The sequence below is a fragment of the Erpetoichthys calabaricus genome, chromosome 2 (genome assembly GCF_900747795.2).
Source record: "Erpetoichthys calabaricus chromosome 2, fErpCal1.3, whole genome shotgun sequence".
Classification (NCBI taxonomy): domain Eukaryota; kingdom Metazoa; phylum Chordata; class Cladistia; order Polypteriformes; family Polypteridae; genus Erpetoichthys; species Erpetoichthys calabaricus.
In genome coordinates this window covers 170,761,554-170,776,187 of record NC_041395.2, presented here as the reverse complement: position 1 = coordinate 170,776,187, position 14,634 = coordinate 170,761,554, and the positions used below count along the sequence as shown (strand labels likewise).

The 14,634-nt window shown below is 38.6% G+C and overlaps 1 protein-coding gene across 1 annotated transcript in view; it reads right to left on the bottom strand.

Moving 5' to 3' along the window:
- LOC114646541 (solute carrier organic anion transporter family, member 2A1) overlaps window positions 1-14,634 on the bottom strand; it is a 120,326-nt gene that overhangs the window by 22,287 nt on the left and 83,405 nt on the right. Inside the window, exon 10 of the mRNA XM_028794771.2 lies at window positions 4,430-4,574. Within this exon, the coding sequence (XP_028650604.1) occupies window positions 4,430-4,574 (145 nt within the window). The remainder of the gene's footprint in view (window positions 1-4,429; window positions 4,575-14,634) is intronic.

The window sequence follows — 14,634 nt, the reverse complement described above, 5'->3', positions numbered from 1 at the left end:
AATTATACCTGTAGTTGCAGGACTACAGCATAAACACTTGGCCAAATGATTGTTTGAATATTTGATAAAATACACACAGCAGCTGGTCTTCAGATTGTGGACTTTATATTGTTATTGTATATCGTTTTGACATTTTTCTAATTCTTTTAGCATAAAAATTAAATTTTTAATGACACATTGATTTAATAACTTACTAATATGTATCTGTATTCTACAATGATTGTTTAAACAGTATTTTTACTTTGATGGAATACCACAGGCTACTTTTACAGGTTACTCACTGAGAGGATTTACAGTCTACTGAAGGAAAACCAAAGTCTGAGGTAAAACATCAAGGCACATCGGTGGTTGCACATAGTAGAAACTGAATGACAGGCAGGGCGGAATGGTGGCACAGTCGTTAATATTGCCTGGTATATCCTGGTCACTGCTTGAAGTTTATATGTTCATCATACTTATATATGTTTAGGTGACTAGAATTTTAAACTTGTTTGTTATGACAGTTGTGAGAGTGTGTCCTACTGTGGAATGTCACCTTAAGCATGACTGCAATTGTCCTTGTGTCTGATGCTCAAGTCAAGTCAAGTCAAGTCAAGTAGAGCTTTATTGTCATCCTAACAATATACTTACAGTACACAGTGGGACGAAATATCGTCCTCCAGAGTCAAAAGGTACAATACACAAGATATATATATATAACTATGATAAAAAAAAAAAATTTCAGTATTATGTAGTGTTATGTAATCCAAAGAGTGTGTGGAGTAGAGAGTCCAGTGTGGAGGAGGGCAGCATGGTGTTCAGGAGCCGGACTGCTTGTGGAAAGAAACTATTGCACAATCTCGCAGACCTGCTCCTGATGCTGCAGAGTCGTCTTCCAGATGGAAGAGGAGTAAACAGTTGGTGGGAGGGGTGGTGGGGGTCAGCCATGATGCTGAAGGCAGCGTGAGTTGTAGATCTCCTGCAGACTGGGTAGAGAGCTGCCAATGATGCACTCAGCAGTTCGCACAATCCTCTGAAGGGCTTTGCGGTCAGAGGCATGGCAGTTTCCATACCAGACTGTGATGCAGCTGGTCAGGACGCTCTCTATGGTGCCTCTGTAGAAGGTGGTAAGTATGGGTTTGGGGAGGTGCACCTTCTTCAGTTGTCGCAGGAAGTAGAGACGCTGCTGGGCTCTTTTTGTAAGATAGTTGATGTTTTTGGTCCAGGACAGGTCCTCTGTGATGTGAACACCGAGGAACTTGGTGCTCTTCACTCTCTCTACTGTGACGCCATCAATGCTGAGTGGGAGATGGACAGCCTTTGTCTTCCTGAAGTCAACAATCAACTCTTTTGTCTTTTCAACATTAAGAGACAGATTATTGTCTTTGCACCAAAGTGCCAGTCGTTCCACCTCTTCTTTGTAAGCCGTATCATCGTCGTTCTCGATGAGTCCCACTACTGTAGTATCATCGGCGAACTTGATAATGTGGTTTGTGTCAGAGTTGGAGGTACAATCATGGGTCAGCAGCGTGAAGAGTAGCGGGCTCAGCACACAACCCTGGGGGGCACCTGTGCTCAGTGTGATGGTGTTAGATCTTATATTCCCAATCTGTACTGTTTGGGGTCTTTCAGTGAGAAAGTCCAGAATCCAGTTGCAGGTGGAGGTGTTGAGTCCGAGCAGATCCAGCTTACTGATCAGCTGCCTGGGGATGATAGTATTGAATGCTGAGCTAAAGTCAATGAACAGCATTCTTACATGTGCATTGCGGTGATCCAGGTGTGACAGGGTCAGGTGGAGTGCCATTGAAATTGCATCGTCAGTTGATCGGTTTGATTGATATGCAAACTGTAGAGGGTCCAGGTTGGGGGGCAGCTGGTTCTTTATGTGACTCAAAACTAACCGCTCAAAGCACTTCATAATGATTGGAGTAAGTGCCACTGGGCGGTAGTTATTGAGTTCTGAGGCTGTCTTTGGGACAGGTCTGATGGTGGTATTTTTAAAACATTGTGGCACAACAGCTTGGCTCAGGGAGATGTTGAAGATGTCCACTAGGACATCAGTCAGCTGGTCAGCACAAGCTCTGAGCACACGTCCAGGTATGTTATCTGGTCCAGCAGCTTTGTGTGGGTTGACCCTGGTGAGAGCCCTTCTCACACTAGCTGCAGACAGGGACAGAACTTGATTGTCTGGCGAGGGGGTGGTCTTCCATGCTGGTTTGTTGTTCTGTGTCTCAAACCTGGCATAGAAGGTGTTAAGAGCATCTGGAAGAGAGGTGTCGTTAACACACATACGCGGTGGAGCCTTATAATCCATGATGGTTTGGATGCCCTGCCACATTCGCCGAGAATCTCTTGAGTGGGCGAAGTGATCACTGATTTTCTTTGAGTACTCCCGCTTTGCTAGCTTGATGCCTCGGGACAGGTTGGTTCTGGCTGCTCTGAGTGCCACTTCGTCGTTGGCTTTGTAGGCAGCATCCCTTGTTTTCAGCAGCTCGTGAACTTCTGCTGTGAACCATAGCTTCTGGTTAGCGCGTGTTGAGACAGATTTGATGGTGGTGACATCTCCAATACATTTGTCAATGTATCCCGTCACTGCTTCAGCATACTCATTACTGTCAATGTGATGATCGGTGGTCGCCGCTTCTCTGAAGACACTCCATTCTGTGCACTCAAAACAGTCCTGCAGAGCTTCAGTAGCTCCATCTGTCCATGTTCTGACCTGCTTTATTACTGGCTTTGTTCTCTTCAGCAATGGCATATATGCTGGAGTGAGCATTACTGTAATGTGATCAGACAGTCCAATGTGAGGGTGGGGAGTTGCTCTATATGCAGACCTGGTGTTAGTGTATACCAAGTCCAATATATTGTCTCCTCTAGTCGGAAATTTAACATGCTGGTGGAGTTTAGGCAGAACAGTCTTTAGATTCGCTTGATTGAAGTCCCCTGCGATAATAAAAAATCCCTCAGGATGGCAAGATTGCAGGTCACCGATGGCTTCATACAGCTCCCGTAGTGCCTCCTTAGCATTTGCATCGGGAGGAATGTACACTGCCACAATAACAATAACATTGAATTCTCACGGCAAATAATAAGGTCTGCACTTAACTGCCACAAATTCCACCAGCGATGAGCAGTGCTTTGTGATCATACCTGTGTTTCCACACCATTCTGTGTTGATATATACACACAGGCTGCCACCGCGTGTTTTTCCGGATCTGCTGGCGTCTCTATCTGCACGGATAGCATGTTGCTCTGTTAGCTGTATAGCCGCTTCAGAGATATTATCATTCAGCCAGTGGTGTGACTGGCTCTGGCTTCTCTCAGCCTGAACCTTCAATTAAGTGAATTCAAAAAATATAGTAGGATAACTGTATAATTGGTTCACTACTGACTTATTGACTCACTGAGATTATACTTTGTGTACTTTCTGCTCAAAAATTTAAATGTAGTTCATAATATCAGATTTATATGCAAAGCAGTTATGACTTGTGTTTTCTAAAATTTTATTGGGTGTTTGATGACTTAAAATTATATGAAGAAAAGTCCAGCGTTTTTCATATCTTCATTAACTTTTGTCATTTAAGTTAACAAAATTATAAAACAGGGACAGTTTAACGCATCCTTTTTATTTTGACAATAGGGGAACTGTTCCTATACAAATTTCTTGAAAAAACTATTGAAATGTTTTCTCTACTGCAGGAACCTTCATATGTATTTTCTGCCAATGAAAAAAACACCGAACACTGATAGTTTCTCAGAAGTGGACACGGTGGACATTTTTATAGTCTCAATGGACCTTTGACCCTCTTATTGGGGCTCCCGAGAGACTGAGCAAGGAGTCGGAGTGTCTGGCCTTGCGAGTGTCCTTGATAAAAAACAAGATCCAGGCCTTTAATGACCTCTTGAGCACAGCCATCAGCAGTGTGTCTGTCTTTGGAGAGAGTGTCAGCTTTGTCGAGAGGTTTACTTACCTTGGCAGCGACATTCATAGACATGATGACTCTTCCTATGAAGTCAGTAGACAGATTGGGAGACCATGGGGAGGTCATGTGGTTGCTGGAAAGAGGTGTGTGGTGCTCCCAATATCTATGCAAAAGGACGAAGGTCCAAGTGTTTAGAGTCCTGGTCCTACTTGTTTTGCTATATAGCTGCGGGATATGGACATTATCCAGTGACATGAGACGAAGACTAGATTCGTTTGGTACTATGTCTCTTTGGAGAATCTTTGGGTACCACAGTCCCAAATGAGGCACATTACACTATGCTACTGGACCTCATGTCTGCCGTAGGTAACGCTTTAGTTCTTCAAACTCTGCACTACTGTATTTACAAATATGCACTGACTTTTTAAATCCCTTCCCCACAAATATTCAGATAAGAAATTAATTAGTGCTTAGATGTTTCACTATGCGTTTTCAAAGAAGCTTGAAAAATAATGTGAAATACTCACCACAGATCCTCGAGAAGTTATATCAGTGTGGTTTGTACAGCCAGCGTGGCAAGGAGATAAGTACTCTATGTTATCAGAACCACAGACAGGGTTAAAGGTGCGATTAGAACAGCCACAACCGACATTACACAATCCTTGTAAATTCCTGCCAAACAAAACAAAATATGGGTCTATTATTGACTCTCTCTCTCACACAGATTAAAGAAAATAATATTTTTAAAAAGTTTGCTTGATCTAATAAAAATAAGCTTTTCTTTTGACTTGGAAATCATCCACAGAGAGCAGTACTGTATGTTGAATCTTTCTGGAAGCTTTAAGTATATGGTATTGTTATTACAAATCCTTTTGCCATTTTTTAATGTTTGTCAGACATACAGTACAGAAAGCAGACAAGATTCACTCCTTTGTTGGTGCTAGTCCTTCTTAGTGGATGTGCCCCAGACAATACCTACAGAATATGCATTGCAACAACAGTGGATTATCCTAAGGCATTTCTACAGGGTGTAAAAGCGAAAGTGTTATGTTCTATATTCACATCATAACCTCTGCTGTCATGAAATACATAAAAAGGGATCTCAAAGCATTAAATAAAATGTGTAAAGTTAAACCTACCCAATTAGTGTATTCTAAGCTGAGCACATACAGAGAATTGTTCATTAATAGATCCATCAAACCATTGTAAAGACATGAGAGAACCGTTCATTTTTATACTTATTTTTTCATAACCACGTTTACAAAGAATCTGATCATACCCCAACATTAACAGGCAACAGCACAGAACCGCCCCCGTTCTTCACAGGTTAAGCAAAAAAGGTGTGTGCTTCAAAAACAATTAACCTTTTATGACATAAAGAAGAAGAAAAAGTGGAACCATCTAGAAGTAACAGTGAAACATACAAAGCTAGATAATATGCATCTTTACCTTAATTTACCTAGAATTTGTTTTGCTAGAAGGCAACTGCAAAATCTCTTCTGGCCCTGTGATTAGAATTGCTTCTTCTAGGCTCCAAAACACTGGGTTCAAATCCCTGCCCAGACACGGTCTGTGTGAAATTTTTTATGACTATGTGTGTTTTTTGGTTCCTCTGGATATTGTCAAGATATGCTTTTCAACCCTGAGATATTGACGGAGCAGAATTGGATAACAGATAAATGTCTACATTTGCTTGACATGTTTTCTTCCTGTCTACATAGTTTTTATCCAAATATGAAGGCTAGTTAGGATATAGCGGGTTGGATAATGGATGGATGGATGAAGGCTTCAACCAGTTTCTGAGCAAGTTGCATTGCAGGTTTCGCAGTCCCACAAGTGTGGATGTGCCTTGTACTTATGTTGTTGAGAAAAGCCACAGATCCCCTTACCCAGTAAGGAATGAACTTGACTTTTTTTAGAGAATCAATAATAATGTCCTGCTTGTAATATAATGAACTAGTTTTCACCTGACAAAATCATTTTTTGTGTCAACATGTTAGATATAACTATCAATAAATCTTTTTTAATAAAGTTGTTTAATGAATGTATATATTTCTTATAATGTTTTTATCCTCAATTAAAGAAACATTTCCTGATTAGTACATTTGTCATTGTTTTATCATTCACATCTCCTTCAAAAGCAAAAAGAAAGGGATGTTGAACATAGAGATTAGGGAGTCAAGGGATTGGAATAGAGCAGTGGATTGAGGATGAAGTAAAAAAATATGTAATAATTATTTTTGTCTACCTTGTAATTGATAGCAAAGCATATTACACTTACTGTACAGAGTAATATGTCATATTTTATCAAATAAACAGATATGAAAAAGAGCAAACTATAAGAAACACCAAATGGGTCAGCAGAACAATAAAAAACTTTATCTCTAGATTTTCTGTTCTTTTAGAGCTACTTATTTTTTTTTTTTATTTCATATGCATATTGAATAGATCTACTCTCACCAGCAAAGGTCCTGTTCTTTAGTATTTCTGACTTTTTCCTGCACTTCAGCATCTCACAACTGCCCATCAGAGGTATGGTACAGTGTTAACCCACTTAATCTTTTGACATCTTAAGTAAAAATAATACAGACAATAACAGAAAACTGATACCCAAAACTAAAATATAAGGCAGCACTATGCAAGATAAGATCGACTATTAACAATACCTGGGGTAATGTTAACAATATGCAGTCACTTCACATACTGTAAAATAGTTTATCCATCTGATAGAAAGATAAGAATCCTGTATTCTTTCATTTTAATATATAATATACAGAATTTTGGATTACTATACTTCTGCCAAAATTGGGTGTACTGTATAAATTAAAGGTGATTTATTAACAGTTAAAACAAAATATATAGCAAACTTCAGGAACAGCTTAAGTTTTTATTGTGTTAAACTTTTTTTTAGTCTTAGATAAGCAATTGAATACTGATAATTTCTGATAATGGCTGCTTATTTTTCTTAACACCACAATGTTTTCTTATAGCTTAAAGATAAGGTACTCCAGGGCACTTTGTGGCAGATTGTAATTTATTGTTCTTGGCCAAAACATTGATTGCCAGCATTTGTGTTTTCACTGAATTGTACTGCTTCTAAATGAGTCCATCATCCTGCCCACAAAAGGCTCATGTGAAGCCAGCTTCCTCTGTTGTTGCCAGTGCCATTTCTAACTTGTGCTACAATCAGCTCTGAGCCATCGAAATACCTTATCTCTAGTACAGCAGCAAATCAGGAAATAAGGAAAACATTCTTGGATGCCCAAGGAATAGCAAATGCCAGCAATGTTTAGAACATTTCATACTTAGTAGATGCCATCTGACTTGGTGTTCTGTAATTATCTGCAGACTGTGTATTCTAGCATGGTCCCACACTGTATTACTTAACCTTTATATACAATATTTTAAAATATATTCAAGTTTTGACATGGAAAGAGACTTGGAAGGGTGTTTCCTTTAGAATAAAATACAATTTGTCTGTTGCCATCTAGATGGCAAAGAGGCACAGAGGTTTGTTGCAACATTAGTTATCACCTGTCACAACTGAATAGATTCATTCATATGAAATAAACAGTCTAACATAGTGCTTACTATTTATGCATCAATGGAGGAAATTAATTATAAGCTAACTGTAGTCAGAAGACAGGCAGGGATCATAAATTGGAAATCAGAACTGTTCTTTTTTAATACAGGGCCAACAAAAAGACACAAAACAGTTTGTAGTCAATAGTCTATCTTAATGAAGTGCCATGTGTTAGTTTAGTGTTTCATGATCTTGTGTGATTGGTCATAGGTACTGTACTGCAAAAAGGTCTTAGGCATTTTAGATAGTTTACAAAAATATTTATCTTAGATGGTGATTTTATGTCTTCTGGATTAGTGGGTCAGTAGAAAAGAGCATAATCTACAGTTCAAAGTATTCGTTTGGTAAAATCTGAAACAATATAATAAGATATCTGCATGTCCTTAAAGAAAGAAACTAACATAGTAATTCACTACTTTCCAGTTAAAATGTGAAATTGTTGTAGTCATACAGCGTAGTGCTTGATTAGGCAAACATAACAAACACATACTAATGATCAATGACATAATGTGTACAGTAGGTTGAACCAAAGTGATTACTTGAAAAAAAAGAGCTGTTTAGAGGGAATAAAACTGGGCATGGGACAACCATGCTAAAATGGTGAGGTGGCACGAGATGTGGCGGCTTAACCAGAAGATCTTACACCATAGCAAAAGTAAGCATAGTGACAATTTTATGGGCAACAATTGTGTCCAAATGTTTTGTCCCAGCTCTTTTGTAGAAGCATAAACAAACAGGCAAGACTAAGGAATTGAAACACAGTTGTGGGACATGAAAACTGAGTAATTATGACTTGCAGCAACAATTGCTGAGATAGGCTATTGCTCTCCACATCCCTAAACTGGAAGGAGCAGTTTCTGTAAAGAGCTGTGTGTAGTTTTACATATGTCAACACTGAATTCTTATAACTAGAAGAAACAGGGATAACATGTGTATAACAAAGCAATCAGTTGATTCCTATATGCAAAGCATAGAAAACAGATAAGAGAATAGTCAGCCAATTTCATTCAAGGACTACTACTCTTTCTAATATCGATTAATAATACCCGTCACAAAGTGCAGTAGGGGGGAAGGTCTGAACATGACTGAAAATGAGTATTCATTAATTTTGCCTTAAGGTTTTAGGTGACTCAAAATAGAAAAGACTGCAAATATTGAAAAAGCAGAATATAATTCACAAAGTATGTTTTTTTCCCCTCTTTTTTGTTGTTACAGTTGCAAGCATAATCAGGTCTATATTAGATGAATAAAGTCTATTCTGAAACATGGCTTATATTGTTTTGAGGCACAGTATTTTCAGGTCTTTCTATGTCCACTTCTTTTGGCCTTCTTGGCTAAATTAATTATTTTTTCAGGTAATCATTTGCCTTTTTATCACAAAGATAATGTCAGTGAATATCTTTTAAGCATAGTTTAATGCCATTAATTAGTAGCAGTCAGAATCTGTGTTTTATTAGTAGCATTTTGTGAGTTGTTTAAATTGGTGGTTTAGCAGTGACTATAGCTTCAACAATGCTACCACAGTTCAGGACAGGAATCAGGCTATAAGGTGTCTAGGTGGCTTGTATATGTTATAATTGCCAGTGCCAAAAGTCCATATTTGATAGGAGCCACTAAGCCCCAATATTGTGTGTTGAACCCTGGTTCAAGTGATTCCTGGAGTACCATTATAAATTCCAGGCAGCATTAAGGCTTTTATGCCTATTAGATATTACAATAATAATAATAATAATAATAATAATAATAATAATAATAATAATAATAATGAGCCAATAGGGGTATAATATTACTTATAATACATAGTAACTAATATTGTATGTGTGACAATGGTGGCGCGCACAGATGCTGCGGCTTTGTGCTCCCCGAATAGGTGCTCTTTTCTGCTATTATCATTTTTAATATTGACTTTCATCGTTTTACACACGGAAGCGAGCATCCACTACAGTCGTCAAAAGCTTCTACAGATCGGCTCTAATAGCACAGATAATTATTATAACACAGAAGCAATACCACAGGAGATTCTCAGATCACTGGGACTTACATTGACTTCTACACTCGGAAGACGGCGATGCAGGAGCAGGATTACTAGCTAGGCTAACAGGCTGCTCCGCATAAAACCCCTCTTCCTAGTGTTCTTCCTGCGAATACTAGATCACTTGCAAATAAAATGGATGGGCTCCGACTGGATATTTCCACACATAAAACTACAAGGGACTGCTGTCTTTTGATTTTTTTGGAGACATGGCTGGATCCCACCATACCAGACACAGCAGTTGAACTTGCAGGTTGCACGCTCCATCGAACCGATCGAACCCCCAATTCCAATTAGAAAACAGGTGGAGGACTGTGTGTCTATACTAATAATGCTTGGTGCTGTAATATAACTACAATCAACACGTTTTGTTGTCCGGAAGTGGAATATCTGATGCTAAGATGCTGACCGTTTTACCTACCAAGAGAAGATACAGTCGCTATTGTTACAGCAGTATACAAACCTCATCAGGTTAATGTTAAGTCAGTGCTTGAAAAATTGTTTGACATTATCAGTAAACAACAGAACTCGCACTCTGATGCAGTTTTTATCATTGCTGGGAATTTTAATCAAGTGATTCTTAAGGATGTATTTCCCAGATTTTATCAGCATGTACATTGTAAAACCAGAGGGGAAAACACCTTTGACCACATCTATACAACCATAAAAGACGCCTATAAGGTCATTTCACGCCCCCACCTCGGCCAGTCTGATCATCTCTCTTTGTTTTTTGTTCCAGCGCACAAAGCCCTTATCAACAGTACTAATCCAATTAGCAAGACTGTTAAAGTTTGGCCTGAAGTCTGAACAAACAGACTGGAATATATTTTTTCATCAGACAGACTTAGAGACATATACTTCATCTGTGCTGTCATATATTAATTGTTGTGTGGACAATGTCACTGTCAACAAAAGGATTAAGGTCTACCCAAATGAGAAACCATGGATAAATAGTGAAGTCAAACAGCTGCTCAGGGAAAGGGACAAAGCCTTTAAATTAGGAGACACCTCAGCCTATAGAGCTGCCAGAGCTAACTTCAAGAAGGGCATCAAGTTTGCTAAACTAATGTACAAACAACAGATTGAGGAGGACTTTGACAGTAACTCAAACTCACAGTGGATGTGGCAAGGAATCCAATTAATCATGGATTACAAAAAGAAAAATGACGTACAATACACAGTGGCCAATAACAATGCCAACCTAGCAGAGGAACTTAACAGTTTCTTTGCACTGTTTGACAAGGACAATAACCAGCCTCCAAGACTCACAGCCTTTGGTTGGACACATACATGATGTGCAGTGGGCACTCGAAAACATCAATACAAGGAAGGCAGCAGGTCCTGATAATGTGCAAGGACGTGTGCTCCAGGCCTGCGCTGACCAATTAGCGGAGGTATTTACACACATATTCAACCTCTCTCTCTCTCCTCAGGTGTAGTCCCTTTGTGCCTAAAATCCACAACCATTGTACCTGTTCCAAAAAACCGAGGATAACCTGTCTTAATGACTATCAACCAGTCTCTCTCACCCCTGTCATCGCAAAGTGCTTTGAATGACTGGTAATCACACACATCAAAGCCTCCATCCCAGCTGATCTAGACCAACACCAGTTTGCCTATTGGTCAAACTGATCAACTGAGGACGCCATCTGTGTGGCTCTACATGCTGCCCTCTCGCACCTGGAAAAGCCCAACACCTATGTTAGGATGCTCTTCATTGACTACAGCTCTGCATTTAATATCATCATACCTAGCCAGCTGATCAAAAAACTCTATGCACTAGGACCTGCTCTTTCCATATGCAACCAGTTACTGGATTTTCTCACCAACCACTCCCAGTCTGTCAGGATGGGCAAACACACATCCTCCACCCTAACCCTGAGCACTGGTGTGCCTCAAGGATGTGTACTAAGTCCCCTTCTCTATGAACTCTTCACCCATGACTGTCAACCCATCCACCAATCAAACATTATTGTTAAATTTGAGGATTATACGATTGTCATTGGGCTTGTCAAAGACAACAATGAAGCTGCATAGAGGGAAGAGGTTCAGAATCTGACAGCATGGTGCAGCACCAATAACCTGGTCTTAAATACCAAAAAGACCAAAGGAGTTATTCTGAGGACCACTAAAAAGACCAATCACAGTCTGACAACAATCAATGCAGATGCTGTGGAGAGAGTTTCCAACTTTATGTTTCTAGGAGTCACCATCTCAGAGGATCTGTCCTGGGCTGACAACAACTTGACTATAATAGGCAAAGCACAACAACGCCTCTATTTTCTCAGGAAGCTAAGGAGAGCTGACCTCTCCCAGAAGCTGCTGGTTAATTTCTATAGATGCACTATAGACAGCATCTTAACTAACTGCAAGGCTGCTAAAGAAGCCCTGCAGCGGGTCGTAAAAACAGCAGAGGCCATTATTGGGACTGATCTGCCATCACTCGAACTCTTGGATAGAACTCTTGTATAAGACTCGGTGTGTGAGAAGGGCCAATAACATTCTCAAAGACAAAACTCATAATGGAAATTCTTTGTTTGAGCTCCTCCCGTCAGGCAGATGCTTTGGGTCAATCCGTGTACGCACAGACAGACTAAAAAATAGCTTTTTCCCATCTGCCATAAACTTTCTGAACTCTGAATCTCCTCAGTCTGAGATCATTTTTAATTGAACATGTGCAATAAGCTATTTTGGTAATCTGCAATATACTAATGCAATACAATATATAATATGTAATGTACTATTCATTAACAGGTGCAATAACAATTTATGCTGCTGTACTTTGAGCAATAATAATTTGCTCTGGTTACTTGATCACTTAACACTGTATACGACATATTTGGAATTATGTGACTTTTCTTTAAATGCACCTTGGGGCCATCACAAAAAGTAATTTCGCTGTGTTACACGATGATAATAAAGTGCTTGAACTTGAACTAATAAATATAACTAACAAGCATAATAGTAATAATTGTCATGTTTGTAAAGATGGGCAAAATGTTGTTTAATCATTTCAATTTTTGTAAACTGTTGTTATGTTCCAAATTTGCTTGCTTCATGATATTTGTCCTTCCTGAACCACGTTACAGTGGGGTGTTCCCGATGTAAGTAGTGTATCTGCTTCAAACACATGCAGTGAAGTTCATCCTTCTTGTTTAAGCCTTTGGAAGCATAGCCAGTAAGTTTATATATGTATAAATTTTAACATTCTGTATTGCTACTTATAGTTAAAAGCTGTTACTAAACTATTTTGGCATTTATGTGTGTACGTTTCTTTACTTTGTAGTTTCACACATGCTTTTTGTTAATAAACTGGAGACTTGCACATCTTGAGTCAAGTCAGTCTGCCAAGTTGTTATATTGGTGAAGGAAGGAGCATAGCTGCCTGAATATCTATTACGGTACATCGTAATAGTGAGATCAGAACAATAATAATTTTTCTGCTTCCCATTATTGACGGTCAGGTGAAATTACAGGAACAACTGGTGTACTAATAAGATAAAAGATAGATCAAGAGATAAAGATGTGGTTAAGGAATGATACAAGGGTTGAAGCCAGGAAATCAGTTCTAATGTGTGCCTAAGCCATGTCAGAAAACAGGGCATGATATTCATAAATTGGAGTATCTTCAGAAAACACAAGCACAGTAAAAGGTTTCAGATGTATCTGCAATCATAGTTGAAGAGTCTAGGCCGATGCTGGCTTAAATTACTTTGCGCTAGTAATGTCATGTGAGGTGTGGCCTAGGATCCATAACCAATATCTTAGCAACCACTGTTCAAAATGATGGCGCCCGTAGGAAAAACAAAATACCATTACAGGAATTCCAAAACATAAAGTTAAAATAAAACCATAAATCTAAAAATAAATTATTACAAATTGAATGTACCATTAGATTCCCCGTATTTCAAAACCAAAATAAAAAATTATATCAGAGGTAAAGAAAAATTTCTTCAGCCCAAAATAAATTTAAGAAACAAAAGCTAACCTAACAATTGGGTCCACTAGGGGGAATTCTTACAGGATGTCTCGAGGAGTTTGCTAGTCCTTTCCTGGCCCCAGAAGTGGTAGCTGAGCTTCCCAGAGAAGCAGTTCCATGAAGGAGTCAGGAGGAAGCTGGCAAGAGTTTCTCTGGCAAGATGAAGGGAATCCAAGAAGACAGAAAGTGAGAGGAAAGAGCAGGACGAGAAAAATATTTTTTAAAGCAGTCAAGTGTATTTGACACCCTACCAGCGTCATGAACATGTAGAGGTGATTGATGAAAGGAATAAAATGAAAGGAAAAATGGAACAAACAAAAGAACAGGCAAAAATCAAACTCTAAATAACAGGCAGTGGTCTGAACACCAGAAGAAACAGAAAGAAAATCAAATGACCAAATTCAAAGCGTAAAAATAATGATGAAGTAAAATAGGCCTAACATTAAAGTCTTCTCAGAAGTACTTTGTACCTTTCAATACAAAAAAATATTGAAAGAGATCCATAGCTAGAATGTTATGCAGAATCACTCGATCATCTTTTATATGGAGGATATGATGGCACAATATGTCTTGTGGGTTCAAGTGAACAGCAATGGGCCTAGTGACTGTAAACAATATTGCTACAGTCATGTAAGGATCATTCCAAAATTAAGTCAAAACTAGAAAATGGCTTCACCAAATAATGATTCAAGATATTAAGTACTGCAAAAAATTTAAATAAGCCAAAAATAACACAGATAACTTACCAATATACCAAGTCTCACACCCATTACAACCAAAAAGATATAGTATTAACTCCTGCTTATTTTCTCTATAATTTTTATCCTGTCTCGAAGATCCATACATCCTCCTGTTTTATTATATTTTAATTGTAATAAAACCTTTTCTTATTATATCTTTGCTCTCTTTGGTTTTGTTTGGGTTCAGGGCTAGTCATGAATGTCTCCTCATAGCCAGTTATATTTTCAAATTTCTGTTTTAAGCTTATTTTGTTAAATTACAATTTTGAAAGTACTTTTTTTTACCATTTTCACTTAGTTGACCTGTGTTCACTTTTCCTTTTTTCAAAGCTACCATATTATAGCCAAATGCTCTGTGCTGGAGTTCAAAAACTGAAATTATCAATTATTATTTTAAG